Genomic DNA, 13,013 nt, shown 5'->3' with positions numbered 1-13,013 from the left:
TGTTTTTCGCCAGTGATCAAGTTGGATTTGTGTCATTCATTAATAACATGTGGTCGCTTTTCAGAAGCCACAGTTTAATGTTGGAGACTAATAATGTTCTGACTATAATGTCAGTGTATTGAGATTTGTGTAAAAGAGAGTAATAATCCAATTTGAGTTGCCAGTCAATGTCTCTCAAATCACACACACACACACACACACACACACACACACACAAACACACACGTCTACTCTATGCTTCCTACATACACTTATAGTCTCATAAAGTTTGGCTAGGTGTCACATAAGGGGGATGATGAGTACTGAGGGGAGGAGAAACTCTTACATAACACTTCAGTCTGTGTGTGTGTGTGTGTGTGTGTGTGTGTGTGTGTGTGTTATTGGCCCAATAAGGCCATGGCTCTTCCAGTCGCTTCTTATGTTTATACCACAAAGATAGAAACACACACACACACATCCCCTGGAGAGGGAATTAGAGAGGGAGTTAAGGAGAGATGGAGAAGGGGAGAAGAGGGAATGGACCGTGTGCATGCACAAGAATCTTTGAGTTTTCATCCATTTGCTGCACTGCTTCCTGGGAAACTAAAAGGTTGTGTGCGTGTGCGCGCATATATAATATTCTTGGGTGTAAAAACTCTGTAGATGAATGTGTCCGTGCGACCACACAAATTTGAGTGTGTGACAGCGGAGCGAGGAAAGGGGGAGCTGTATTATTAAGCCGATACTTCCCAGATGTTGGCCACACAGGGTAAACTAGAAACATAATCCTGGAGAGTGTGTGTGACAGAGTGTGTATTTGTGTGTGAGAGGGTGGGTACTGCTCCTCCCCGCTCTGCCTTCATTCCCTTACCCCAGTCCACTCCGTCTCCTCCCCCCACCTATACACTCATTTCCTCTCATTATACTCTCAGACAGCCAGTTTCAAACACAAATGCCATTTCTGACAGTTCTCATCAAACTACTGGTTTCTCTCTGAAGGTCAGCAGTCTGTGGAATTCTCACCTGCTCGTGGTACTCTATCCCCATGCTGAGAGTATTGACGAGGATAGCTATCATGATCCCTCGGTTGAAGTATTTACTCTCCACAATCCTCTTCAGTTTTTCTCTGAAGCCTACCCAGGCCCGAACCACTCCATTTTTGTAGTCCACGACCCCTCGGCGTCTGCTCCGACATCTCCCGCCTCTCAGATCCACCCCCTAGAAGATAAAATAATTTTTTTTTAAAAACTGCTTATAGCAAGACTGCAAAAAAAGTCAATGCAAAGATGCAAGTAGACTTTTTAATGACGCTTAATTATTCACCTCTATGAGAGATTAGTTTGACGCTGTGTTTCAAAAGTCAGTGTTGAGATTCTTTTGCGTAGCCCTGATTGATCCAAACTCCATTCAGAAAACAAGGATTTTAAAAGTTGCTTGCTCCGCAGAATTACCTCAAAAATCATCAATTTAGACCTTTTACAAATCGTCATCATGATCGAGTAATCTCAACATACTTTTGATTGGTTTATTGCAGTTGAATCACTGTAAATTCCACTGATTTTGGGTTCATACTTCTCATCCAGACAAAATTATTGGTAAAGGTATTGAAATTCACCAAGCTTTGTGCACATCCGGATGATGTTAAGAACCCAGGCTGGATGCCGTTTGGTTTTTGAGGTATTTCAGACTTGAACAACAGGTAGAAACAGCAATACTTATTCCTTTGGCGTGGTTGATGACGGAAAGACATGGCGCCGTCTAATGTGACTAGTGCAAATAAACATGTATGATCTGCAGTAAAACTCAGGAAATTCAATTCAAAAGGTTGCTTCACGTTTGGTGTGAACACAGCATAACTTTTGGTAACACTTTACAATAACCAACTAAATAATGTTTATAGATGGTTTATAAACCAATTATTAACCATTTACAAAGTGCTTTACGTACAAAATCATTAACATACTTAATGTGGAGTTAAAAATATTAAAATGGGTGCAACTAAAACCATTTATAAACAATTAATTATAATTTAATTGTTTGTTAATGGTAAAGTAACTATAAAGTTACATTAATAGACATGTTTATAAATGAATATACATCTTTTTGCCATTTAAAAAATGATTAAGTTAGTTAAACATGAATAAATTATGTATTTACCATTCTAAATGGTCTATAAACAGTTTATAAATGATGATTAAACATTAATAAACTATCTGTTTACCGTTTATAAATGATGGTTATTGTAAAGTGTTACCTAACTTTTTTATTGTAGTTTTTGTACTTTCAAATGCAATACTTTAAAAATATAATATATTGCCTTAGTTTTAACAGGTTGCTGTTTGGTCACCTTCACCACCCTCATTAAAGCCAAATCACCACTTCCACAGCCTTCATCCTCACTGTTTACCATCATGAGTGCACGCCCGTACAGTCTGACCTGGGGGAAGTCGTGCAGTCCGTCAGCCTCTCCCCTGCCTCCCTCCAGGTCTCCTAGTTCCAGCTCCAAGGTCTCCAGGCTGCGTGCGCACAGAGGGCAGCTGAGCAGCTCCAGGAGCAGAGGGCTGGGCACCACGCCTGCCAGCTGGTACAGCAGCCTCTGGCGACCTGATGGGGGAAACGGGTGGAGACGGTCAAACATCGCAAAGGGGGTTTCCCCCGGTGTCCTCATGTGCTGCTCTTGTCTTTTTAGCTTTAACCCATAAGAACCCATGGTGACACCCATGTAACAAACACGTTAAATCTTCTATTTTTTGTTACTAGGCTAACTTTAAAACCATTCAACAATTCTAATCCGTTAATAGGGTGTCCTGTATTGCATTTAACTTGTTTTGACCATATTTCCTGAACAAATTAAAGTCACAATTTTGATAAACAAAAAGACACATGGTTATTTGTATCTATTTATTATCGATTTATTATTATTATGCTACTTTAAAACAAATCTAAAAAATAATTTGTTGTTAAACAGAACTAATAATGTCACAATTTTGATAGATGCTGTGGGGATGCAGAGGAAAAGGCAAATTTGTGTCTACTTTTTTTTTTAATTTTAAAATACGAAATATTATAAACATAAATATTATAAACATAAATACTATAAGCGCCCAATGTAATGTTTATGTCACATCACAGATCTTTGACATTTCGGGATAGTGTTTTTGAAAACACATCAGAAATGGTGGTATATCCCCCATAACTTTCCTTTAAGGATAACTGGGTCTGGGTTCTTATGGGTTAAGTCAAACATGTTAGAAATATTTCTACAGCCTTTCACCTGTTGCACCATTTTACATTGTGAGAAACTGTATTCAAATCTGTATTTTTGATTAAATCCAATTTATGCCTGACCCAAGCCAGTGGAACATGTTTTAAAGTACTGTTTCTGAAGGGCAAATGTTTCTTTATGGTTATTAGAGTAATCTTAAAACCAAATAATATATCATCAATAATACATGACTGATGTTGAATCATAGCATCTTTTTTAGAAAAATGTAAATAATAATTTTAAAAAAGCATGTAGAGTCCTTTTGTAGGCCCTGAGCTGTGCCCGAAGTCAACAACCTCCTCCCACAAGGAGAGGCCGGAGAGGCAAAACCCAGGGCAAAGCATTCCCTTTTGCCTGTTAAGCTTATTGCTGTGAGCTGTGAGTGCTGGATAATTGAAGGTGACTCAGACGAATGGATCAACATTGTTATCAACTTCTGTCTCATTTCAATTACGGTGTCTAGACAATCAGAACAATATGCAGAGAAACTCAATTTCTTAATCAGTTAGAAATAATTAAAAGAGAAATGAATTAGGTAAAAGTAATGACAAAAATTTGATTTGGAAAAGTAAGAAGGAAACGTCCCCATTGGACCCAAGTGGATAATTAACCTTTGGCTGGGTATAATTAGTTTTATTTATTTATTTCTTAATGTAGTCTTACATGAACTTTGCATTTTCATTTAACAATGTAGAACACTGTCTTGCATCACAGAAACTGTAAAAGGTATCTATCTATAAAAGCAAGAAGCGTGTGTGTGTGTGTGTGTGTGTGTGTGTGTGTATGTGTGTGTATGTGCGTGCGCGCGCATATCTCGCTGACCGTTAGTCAGACTGAACTAAGATTTCGTATGTGGCTTGTCCATGGCACGAAGGTGTGCATCCTTTATTTTGAAGATTTTTGAAATCATTTTTCAAAATATCATTATTTACGTAGGACATGTTGCGGCATTGCACTGTTTCCGATCGGACGCCTTTTAAAGGAGCTCCGCCCCATTGTGTGATAGGCCTACACCTGGTCAGTAACACAATTCACTCTGGATTTCCACCCTGACTCATCTCATCTGTACGTCTATTAGCCTATCTTTCAGAGTTGTAAATTGCGCTATAAGGTTCGAATTTCCAATAATATTCGAATAGTTTCCAGCGAATATCAACGTTCAATGTGTATGTGCTGGATGGTGTGTGTACCTTGTGATTTTGATTGATGTGATTGTGTTTTATGTTGCAGAAAAGTTGCAGACGTTGTAGTGATCTGTATGTAATGTGCAAATTCTGTTTTTCACATCCATCTGTTTGTGCTGAACTTATTCCTTCCTATATCTGTGTCTGTATATACAGTACAGGCCAAATGTTTGGACACACCTTCTCATTCAATGCGTTGCCTTTATTTTCATGACTATTGACATTGTAGATTCATCAAAACTATTAATGAGCACATGTGGAATTATGTACTTAACAAAAAGTGTGAAATAACTGAAAACATGTCTTATATTCTAGTAAGCAAAGGGTGGCTACTTTGAGGAATCTAAAATACAAGACATGTTGTCAGTTATTTCACACTTTTTTGTTAAGTACATAATTCCATATGTGTTCATTCATAGTTTTGATGCCTTCAGTGAGAATCTACAATGTAAATAGTCATGAAAATAAAGAAAAACGCATTGAATGAGAAGGTGTGTCCAAACTTTTGGCCTGTACTGTATGTCTAACCATGTTGAATAATTAAATTTCTTTTTCTTAAAATAATTATTTCTGTGTCTCTTTATATCTCAATGTACATCCATGTATTACCCAATATACACTTTGGATATTAACACTACACAAGAGCATTACACCTCATTGTACATCATACTTTAACACACAACCTCATTTGGCCATAATTGAAAAACCTACTTCATCTCCCACTATACGAATACATACTTCCTATGGGCAGTGCACTAGGTAAAGACAGACACATAGATGATGAGGCATTATGGCATAATGATAGAGTTGTTGGAATAAAATGCAGGTGAATTTTACATGCAGTTCTGAAGGGATGTCCTCTGTCAGTCGAGAGCCAACACAGGCTGATTTGTAGTGTGAGCTCGCCCACAGTACTGTACGAGATCCTGGCTGACTCCCTTCACCCTCTGTTCTCTCACTACATCCTGTTAAAACCAGTCTGATGGAAGAGGAGCAGCTAAACAGGACTCCTGGAAACATCAGTTCAGCTGCAACAGCTCACTATGTTGTTTACAATGCAATCTAAAACCTCAAGCTATAAAAAAAGGCTTGAGAGAGTTGTCACCATATTTTATTATCTTTTATAATCTCTTGAATATTGCTGCTACAAATACATTTCCATGTCTATTTATCTAAGTGTTATGCCTCCAACTATTGACAGATTGTTTGCATTCTTTTAGCAAATGCCTTCAAGCGACAAAATATTTGTTTGGCAAAAAAAAGCTTGATCAAATTCAGCCCAACCTCACATCGCCTTATATTACATTATCGTAGATTAGATTACATTTAAATTAAAATTAGATTTGAGAGTCCCAGACATGAAAAAGCATTCCCAAGACCAGTATAAAAGGATCCATTCAACCAAAATCAGCATTCAGACTCTAATCCCATTACATTGCAAGGTTTAGCAGAGATTGAGTCATCTGACAACGATGAAAGCAAACATTCATAAACTACGGATCCAGAAATGTCTGACAGCGACTGGAGACTATTTACTCATTTAAACTTTAGTTTCAAGTCAACTCCAAACCCTTAAATTACACATTAGTGGTGTTACTCTCACTCTCCAAAGGAATCGTATCGACTGTGAGTAGATCAGAGGTGTATTGACTGTTTAACACTTTGAACGCACACTCGTGATGTTTTTAAGCCTTTTTCAGCACTCTTCCTCATCGCTGTCTATTCTGTATTTATCACACGTCACACAGTAACTCTTCGATTGCAGCTAGGAACTAATTCATGTGCTCTTAATTATGTTCGTTGGCAGCCAGCAGTGTGTAAATTTTTGTGTATGTGTGTGCTTGTTAGTAGACTCACTTCAGTGGGACAGAATAGACAAACCTATCACGTTTCAGCCTCCCTGGTGTTTTCCTATTCAACCAACTCTGTCCTTTTCTTTATGCCTCAAGCTTAACGTTAATTAATAAAGTAGCCTACTGAGCATATTATCGTGTAACGTCCATGCCAATGTAAAGTGGGCTTTTTATAAGCTGACTAATTACATTTGGTTTCGCGATTAGGTTACATATGTACTGATTGTTATGTTTATCGTTATAAAGATGGTCATCAGGTTACAATGGCAGGTATTCATTAGTTTGAATGGGCCACATTACCTCCACCACTAACACCAGAGTAAACAATGAGACCTTCAAATTTGGATTTAACTGTATTTATAATGTTAGGTAGCCCAAAAATTGCTTATGTTAACATTGGCTGAAGTTATTTAATTCATCTTTTTGCAGCTATCTAGCAAGCCAAACATATTTTCTTGGGAAGTGCTGCTATACTAATGTTAGCTACATTATGTGATGATTCACATATTGTAGCTAACGATTCCACCAAATAAATTAACGTCACGCAAACAACAACAAGGACAAATGCAGTAAGTTAATGAGTTTAATAGCGACATTAGCATAGCTAGCTAACATTAGCTAATATTAGCTAACTCAAAATGAGATCAAGTTATTTTCTGCTTACTTTATGCTAGCTAACTTTATAAGTTAGTTAGATTAAAATATTATGGTTTACTGCTCATTACTCAACATCCAATTGGTCTGACGCATAGATACATAGTAGCCCAGCAGTCAAAAAACACGGAAACTTGTAGTTTGCTTATGGATCCAACATGGCTGCAGCAAACGGGAAGCTCTTTTTCGATCTAGCAGTAGACAGTGTTCTAGATAGTTTAGATCGAAAGTTTATTTTAAAAGAAGAACAACGTTTGGCTTTACACTCCCTTATCACCACCAAAAAGGATGTTTTAGCCTTGCTTCCTAAAAAAGCCTAAAAAAAAGCCTAATCCACCAACTAGCCCCGTAAGTGGCTAAAGGAGGCAGCCCAACTCGGTATCTCCGCGGCACAGCTGGGTCCCGAGGAGAATGCAATCAAAATTTTTCATCTGGTATAATTGATACGATTGGCTAAGAGCCACGTACAGATGCATTCATAGTGCCCAATAAACGGCTCTAGATGATCGTAAACCACGCCTCCTCTACGGAAAAATGAATAGGTGGTCTCCAGACTGTATCTCATTTGTGATATAGTCTGGCGTAAGCCAGGCTAGGAGCCTTTCCTGATAAATCTGAATACTTCATTCTTTATGCATCTCTTCTTAACCATCTAGTTCTTCTTTCAACTTCCACATTTTTCAAAACGACATCATACAGCTGTGTTTTTGTTTCTGTTACTTCACACTGCCTCCTCTTCCTTTCTCTGCCAATCCCCACACTGCGTGTTGATTCCCTCAATCCTCCCCTTTATCCACCTCTCTACACTGATGACTGTAGCACTTGAGACATGGATTTACTGTCAGGACTCTCTAAGGGCTGCTTGAGACACATGCACACACAGAGCAGATGTAGCCAGAGGCTACATCAGGTCAATCTTAGGAAGAGGACCGAGGTACTTGCTAAATGAAAGAGCAAGAAATGAAGATGAAAGCAAGAGTGTGATGACAAAAATATAATAAGGGGCCCAAGGGAAATCTGGAGTATTGAGTACAGATTGAGAAGAGGAATTAAAGGACAGTGAAACCAATTAAAAATGAAAGTGTGAATCCCAGTTCAGACCAAAGAACTGTCAGGAGACAAGCTGAAACTTGCAACTTCTTGCAATGTGCCGGTCTGCAATGTTCCTAAAAATCCTCCCAGTTAACACCAATGAGACTAGATGAGACCACTGGCAGACTCAGGAGTTTGAGGGGCAGGGGCGAAAACAATAAAAAGGGCACCTGCTGTATGCAGTGTGGCACCAGCATGCAAAAAGGGCACTTTATCATGTTTTGTTCATTGAAGGGGCACCCTGGAGGGACTTTGTCATGCTTTCTTAACCACGGGGGCATCCAAGAGGGCACTTTCACCCCTGCCCCCCCTTGTGTCCATCAGTGGAGATAGTATATGGTCTTAAGGGTAATGACTCTCTGACACTTCTGTTCTAACTTCTGGCTTTTAAGGCGTTTCAGTTGAAACAATTGACAAAACTGCCAAATTGGCATACTAAACTGCTATTTCTACAGCAGCTGGCTAGTTAGCATCAGTTAGCTTGTTAATTCCGCCATAATTTCATGCTACTGGTTACAGAAAATAGGCAGAACATGTTAGTGTATGTGTGTGTGTGTGTGTGTGTGTGCCCTCTTACTGTGCTGTCCCATGAGCTGGTAGAGCTTGTTCAGTGTCTCTGTATGTTCTGATGCTGGGTGGTTGGGTGGGTGCTGCTCCGGACTGTGCCCACAGTGCTGGGAGTGAGGGGGCGGCGTCTTACTGCTGTAGCTGCACACGAACGACGGCAGAATGGTGGGATAGTTCATCCCTCCGTTCAGTCGGCTGAGCAACGCCCCCATGCGTTGGGTGACATTGGACGGTTCGCCGCCACCGCTGCTATTTCCATTTGTACTTCCTCTCCGGACAGGAAGCGACTTCATCTCCAGCTCCTCCACTCCTTCTCCTTCCGTGCGCTCAGCGGTTGCCACGCTGACAGTGTGCTGCCCCCCGTTGCTGAGGCGACAGTGCTGGTGCTGATGGTGCTGCAGAAGGTTGTGGATCGGTCTCAGCCACATTGCGCTACCAGGACCTAGGCCTCCGCAGCCCCTGCTGGAGCCGTGGCCGTGTCCATTACCCCCGCCATTGCTGCCTCCACTACTGCCATTGGGATTCACCTTTTTACGCCGTTTACTGGTCAAAGAAAAGAAGAAATTAATAATTATAAACATGGACGTTTACAGAATGTTGCACTGTTTGTTCAATGTGTGTGTGTTTATGAGTGTTTGTATCTGAAGGGATGTGGCTCTGGGCACTATGCATAATGTAATTCTGTGAGGTACAACATTAACAGAGCACACAACTACTAAATGCTCAAAACACATTTTAGTTGCCCCAAATGACTCATACAATGCTGTAAATAGACACAGGAGGACCAGCAAAGACTGTAAACTTCTGAGGAAAGCCATGATTAATTTAACCTGGGGAGAAAGTGTGATTATATTTTCAATGAAATGTTGTTGTTTTTTGACAGAAAATAAATAAGCAAGTGTGAAATGAGTCACAGGTCCTCAATGTTTTGACGTCTCAGGCACTGACTGGAGTTTGCCTGTTTAATACCTCTGATGACACATTTATAGAAGCTCGAGAGGAAAGTGAGAAATAAAAAATCTTGTGATGCATTTTCTTAGTCTGATCTAAAAAGTTTTCTGTCCTTTGTTTATGGCTTAAGAACAGGTGAAAAAAAAGTTCTTGCAAGGATAATCTTTCTAAATTGCATTTTTTTCCCCCATCTGTGAAACAGTTAAAAAATGTTTTACTTGGATAATTTTTCTAAGTTACTTTTTTTTTGGTCAACTGTAAAAACATGAAAGCGAAAAATGGTCCGAGCAAAAACAACAACAGAAAAACAAAAAAAGGAATAACCTGACAAAAACTTTTTTTAGGGAAATATTTAGTAATCTAGATCAGACTTAGAAAATACACCCACAAATGATATATTTTTTCCCACTTGCCTCTCAGGGCTTCCGTACATATTACTGCATAATAACATTTAACATTTAGCCTAAATTAAGCCTTGAAAATTGCACTTTCTGATTGGCAAGTGACATTGTGACTTAATTGTATCGATATAGATTGAATATTTTTAGACATGGAAATATAAAATAGACATAGAAAATAAACAGTACCAGCAAACAGCCCCTTTCTACTTATGTCAGTACCTGTGCCATCCAGAGTATATCCTTTGAAGTCTGCGTGTGAACTTGCGATAAAGGTGGCTGATGTAGCGGAGCATCTCCTCGTAGCACGAGCCTGGTTCACTGTAGCTGGCGAGCGTGGAGTCGTTGGACATGTAGCGAGCGCGCTGCTCCCTCATCAGGGCGTTCTCCCTTTGCTTTGTCTCGGAGAACTGGGTGGCGATGACCACGAGGCACAAGTTGATCATGAAGAAAGAGCCCACCTGGTTAAGCAGATTAAGAATACAAGTCATCAAACTGAGATATTATAATGATATAAGAGCAGTTTTGTGTGTTTTTTGTCATCATATTCAATAAAAGTGCTGTTATGTATCTGTGAAACCTTTCCCCTTGCTGTTAAACTACTTCATCAATATTTTACTTCAGAAACAACTCACTGTTGAGTTTCCTCAAGGTGTTATTTGTGTAATAAAACACTGCCAACAAGAAGCCAAATAAGTGTTATTAAGATCCAGAAATTTGGGCAGATAAAACTTTTTTTTTTTTTTGAGTCTCTGCTCTGAAATCATTAAATTTAAATCATGCTCTGACGAGATGGCCTTGACAGGAAGTTAGAAATATCCGCCTATTTAACAGCTCATTACCGTATGATCGGGAAAAAGAGATGGGAAATAGATGGGCACTTACTCCATATTTTGTTTTATTCCTTTCTATTGCATTCTCATTTACCATCATTATTGTGTCATCCACTTTCTATATACTTCTATTTTTTTTGTCTGTTCTTCCTCCTTCTTCCCTCAAATTTTTTTCCCTCCCTCGGATTGCATAAAAAGCACTTTCACATTAAACGACAGGCAGGCAGGGAGCTCATCCAGCATTGTCAAATAGAGCTAAAGCTGGGATCTTTGAAAACCCGACAACAGCATGATAAGAGCGAAATTACACACGATAAGAAGGTTCAACAGAGGGATGCTGTGCCCAAGCAGAGTCTAGTGCTTTGCTTGGGAAAGGTTATTCTGGTTTTTCCAAAGCGGGACTGAAATGCAAGTACACCAAAATATCTTTCTGTGAGCCGTATAAAGAAATGTGTATTTCAAATAGTGCAGAGTTCAGAAAGGTTTTGTCGCACAATAGCAGATTTAAATTGAATTCCGTTTACATAACTTCACATCCTGAACCCTGCTGTAATGCATGTGCCAAACTGGACTCTGCAGATGGCTGACTCCATAAACACAGCCAAGGTATTTAAAAAAACTATAGCAAGTCAGGATTACAGTGAGCTTTACTGGGTTTGGGCTCATTAAATGCTGGAGAGGTTTCTGCTTGGTTCCGTTTCAAACAAGACCCATGTTCATGTAGATCTGGGCCAGACATTTTGGACCCGCTCAAAAGTGTGGCTTTTAATTAATTGTGCTGCTATTTTGGCGCTTTGGAAGCTGAACAAGACATTGAAATAACAATTAAGGTTGTTAAGTGAAACAGAAATAAATACAAGGCGATACTTACGATAATGAGCAGTATAAAATATATAAAATTGTAGAAGGAGTGAGCGTCCATGACATAGTACATGATATCTACCCATCCTTCCAGTGTGATGACCTGGTGGTGAGGACAGAAAGACACAGAGAGACAGATATTGTATTATAATGATCAGGAAAAATGTTGCTTATCATAAACACACTATGCATTCACACACAAACACATGCGGATGCTCAAAGTCCACAGCAGTCATATGCAGTACATTTCCAATTCTGTTTTTAATGGCCTTTCCTCAGAAGAAAGCCTGTGGTGTCCCTCCAACGTCTTTTATGTGTGTGTGTGTGTGTGTGTGTGTGTGTGTGTGTGTGTGTGTGTGAGCCAGGGGACTGACGCAGCTCTTTCATGTAGCCACTATGCTAATGAGGCGGGATGCTGAGACCCGAAAGCGGCGGCTCAGCTCAGCCAAGCCGATAATACGCTCACACCTCAACGTTTACACCTCAGCTGGCAGAACACATTACAGCATGAAGTGCCAAAGCACACACAGCAACGGCATGAGCAAACTACACAAAAGTCCAAACACACATGTCAACGGGCACTATGACGCACGCATACCTGTGTATTCGTAAAGAATCGTACACAAAACGACCAAAAACAGACATCACATATGCATATTATGCACACAACAGCGACTAATCCGCTCTCTACTGGAGTGCTCTACTTGCACCGGATTAACAGAAGAGCCAAGGATTCTCATTCTGGAGAAGAAATACACCTGTAAAATGTATTCAATACCTCCGACTGGGTGTGCTTTCAGTTTGGTTTGTTTGTCTGATTGTCAGCAGGATTACAGAAAAACTACCAGCCTGGGTTTCATGACACTTGGTGGAAGACTGTAGAATGGGCCAAAGAAGAACCCATTCCATTTTTAAGTGGATCCGAATCATGGGGTGGATACACACATTATTTTTTACTTTTTTTAATCATTGCTGAATGGGCATTTGGCCTTGGCAGAGGTCTGGCTCTCTGAGTGCCCTTCTAGTTGTGCATCTTTTATTCTACAGAAACAGACGGGAGTACACAACAGCCACCTGACCAAATATTTAGTCAACCAAACTAATAATCTGATTAACATGACAACTGGAAAGCAAGAAAACCAAACAACCATCTCTCAAGTCTACCCAGGCCATTTGAACAGACTGTTCCTTTTTCAGACAAGCCATCAGGAATTGGAATTTTGATGGACATCAGCAACAAAAGTCAATTTCTTTTATAACAATTCATAAAGGACTATCATCCCTTGTGCAGTATGTTATTAAAAATCTTCATTTTGTGTCAAGCCACGTTGTAAAAGTCAGTGATGTGCATCGCAGTAAAGACAAGGTTCTCAGCA

The 13,013-nt window shown here is 39.7% G+C and overlaps 1 protein-coding gene across 1 annotated transcript in view; it reads right to left on the bottom strand.

Annotated features, from left to right (window-relative positions):
- cacna1ha (calcium channel, voltage-dependent, T type, alpha 1H subunit a) overlaps window positions 1-13,013 on the bottom strand; it is a 163,047-nt gene that overhangs the window by 57,660 nt on the left and 92,374 nt on the right. The window contains exons 7-11 of the mRNA XM_059347414.1: window positions 11,648-11,740; window positions 10,166-10,404; window positions 8,605-9,137; window positions 2,417-2,583; window positions 1,003-1,197 (exon numbers count right to left, since the gene is read on the bottom strand). Coding sequence (XP_059203397.1) covers window positions 1,003-1,197; window positions 2,417-2,583; window positions 8,605-9,137; window positions 10,166-10,404; window positions 11,648-11,740 — 1,227 coding nt within the window. The remainder of the gene's footprint in view (window positions 1-1,002; window positions 1,198-2,416; window positions 2,584-8,604; window positions 9,138-10,165; window positions 10,405-11,647; window positions 11,741-13,013) is intronic.

Source organism: Centropristis striata, chromosome 13 (genome assembly GCF_030273125.1).
Source record: "Centropristis striata isolate RG_2023a ecotype Rhode Island chromosome 13, C.striata_1.0, whole genome shotgun sequence".
NCBI lineage: Eukaryota > Metazoa > Chordata > Actinopteri > Perciformes > Serranidae > Centropristis > Centropristis striata.
The sequence above is the reverse complement of the archived record's forward strand: the minus strand, read 5'-3'. Positions and strand labels throughout refer to the sequence as shown.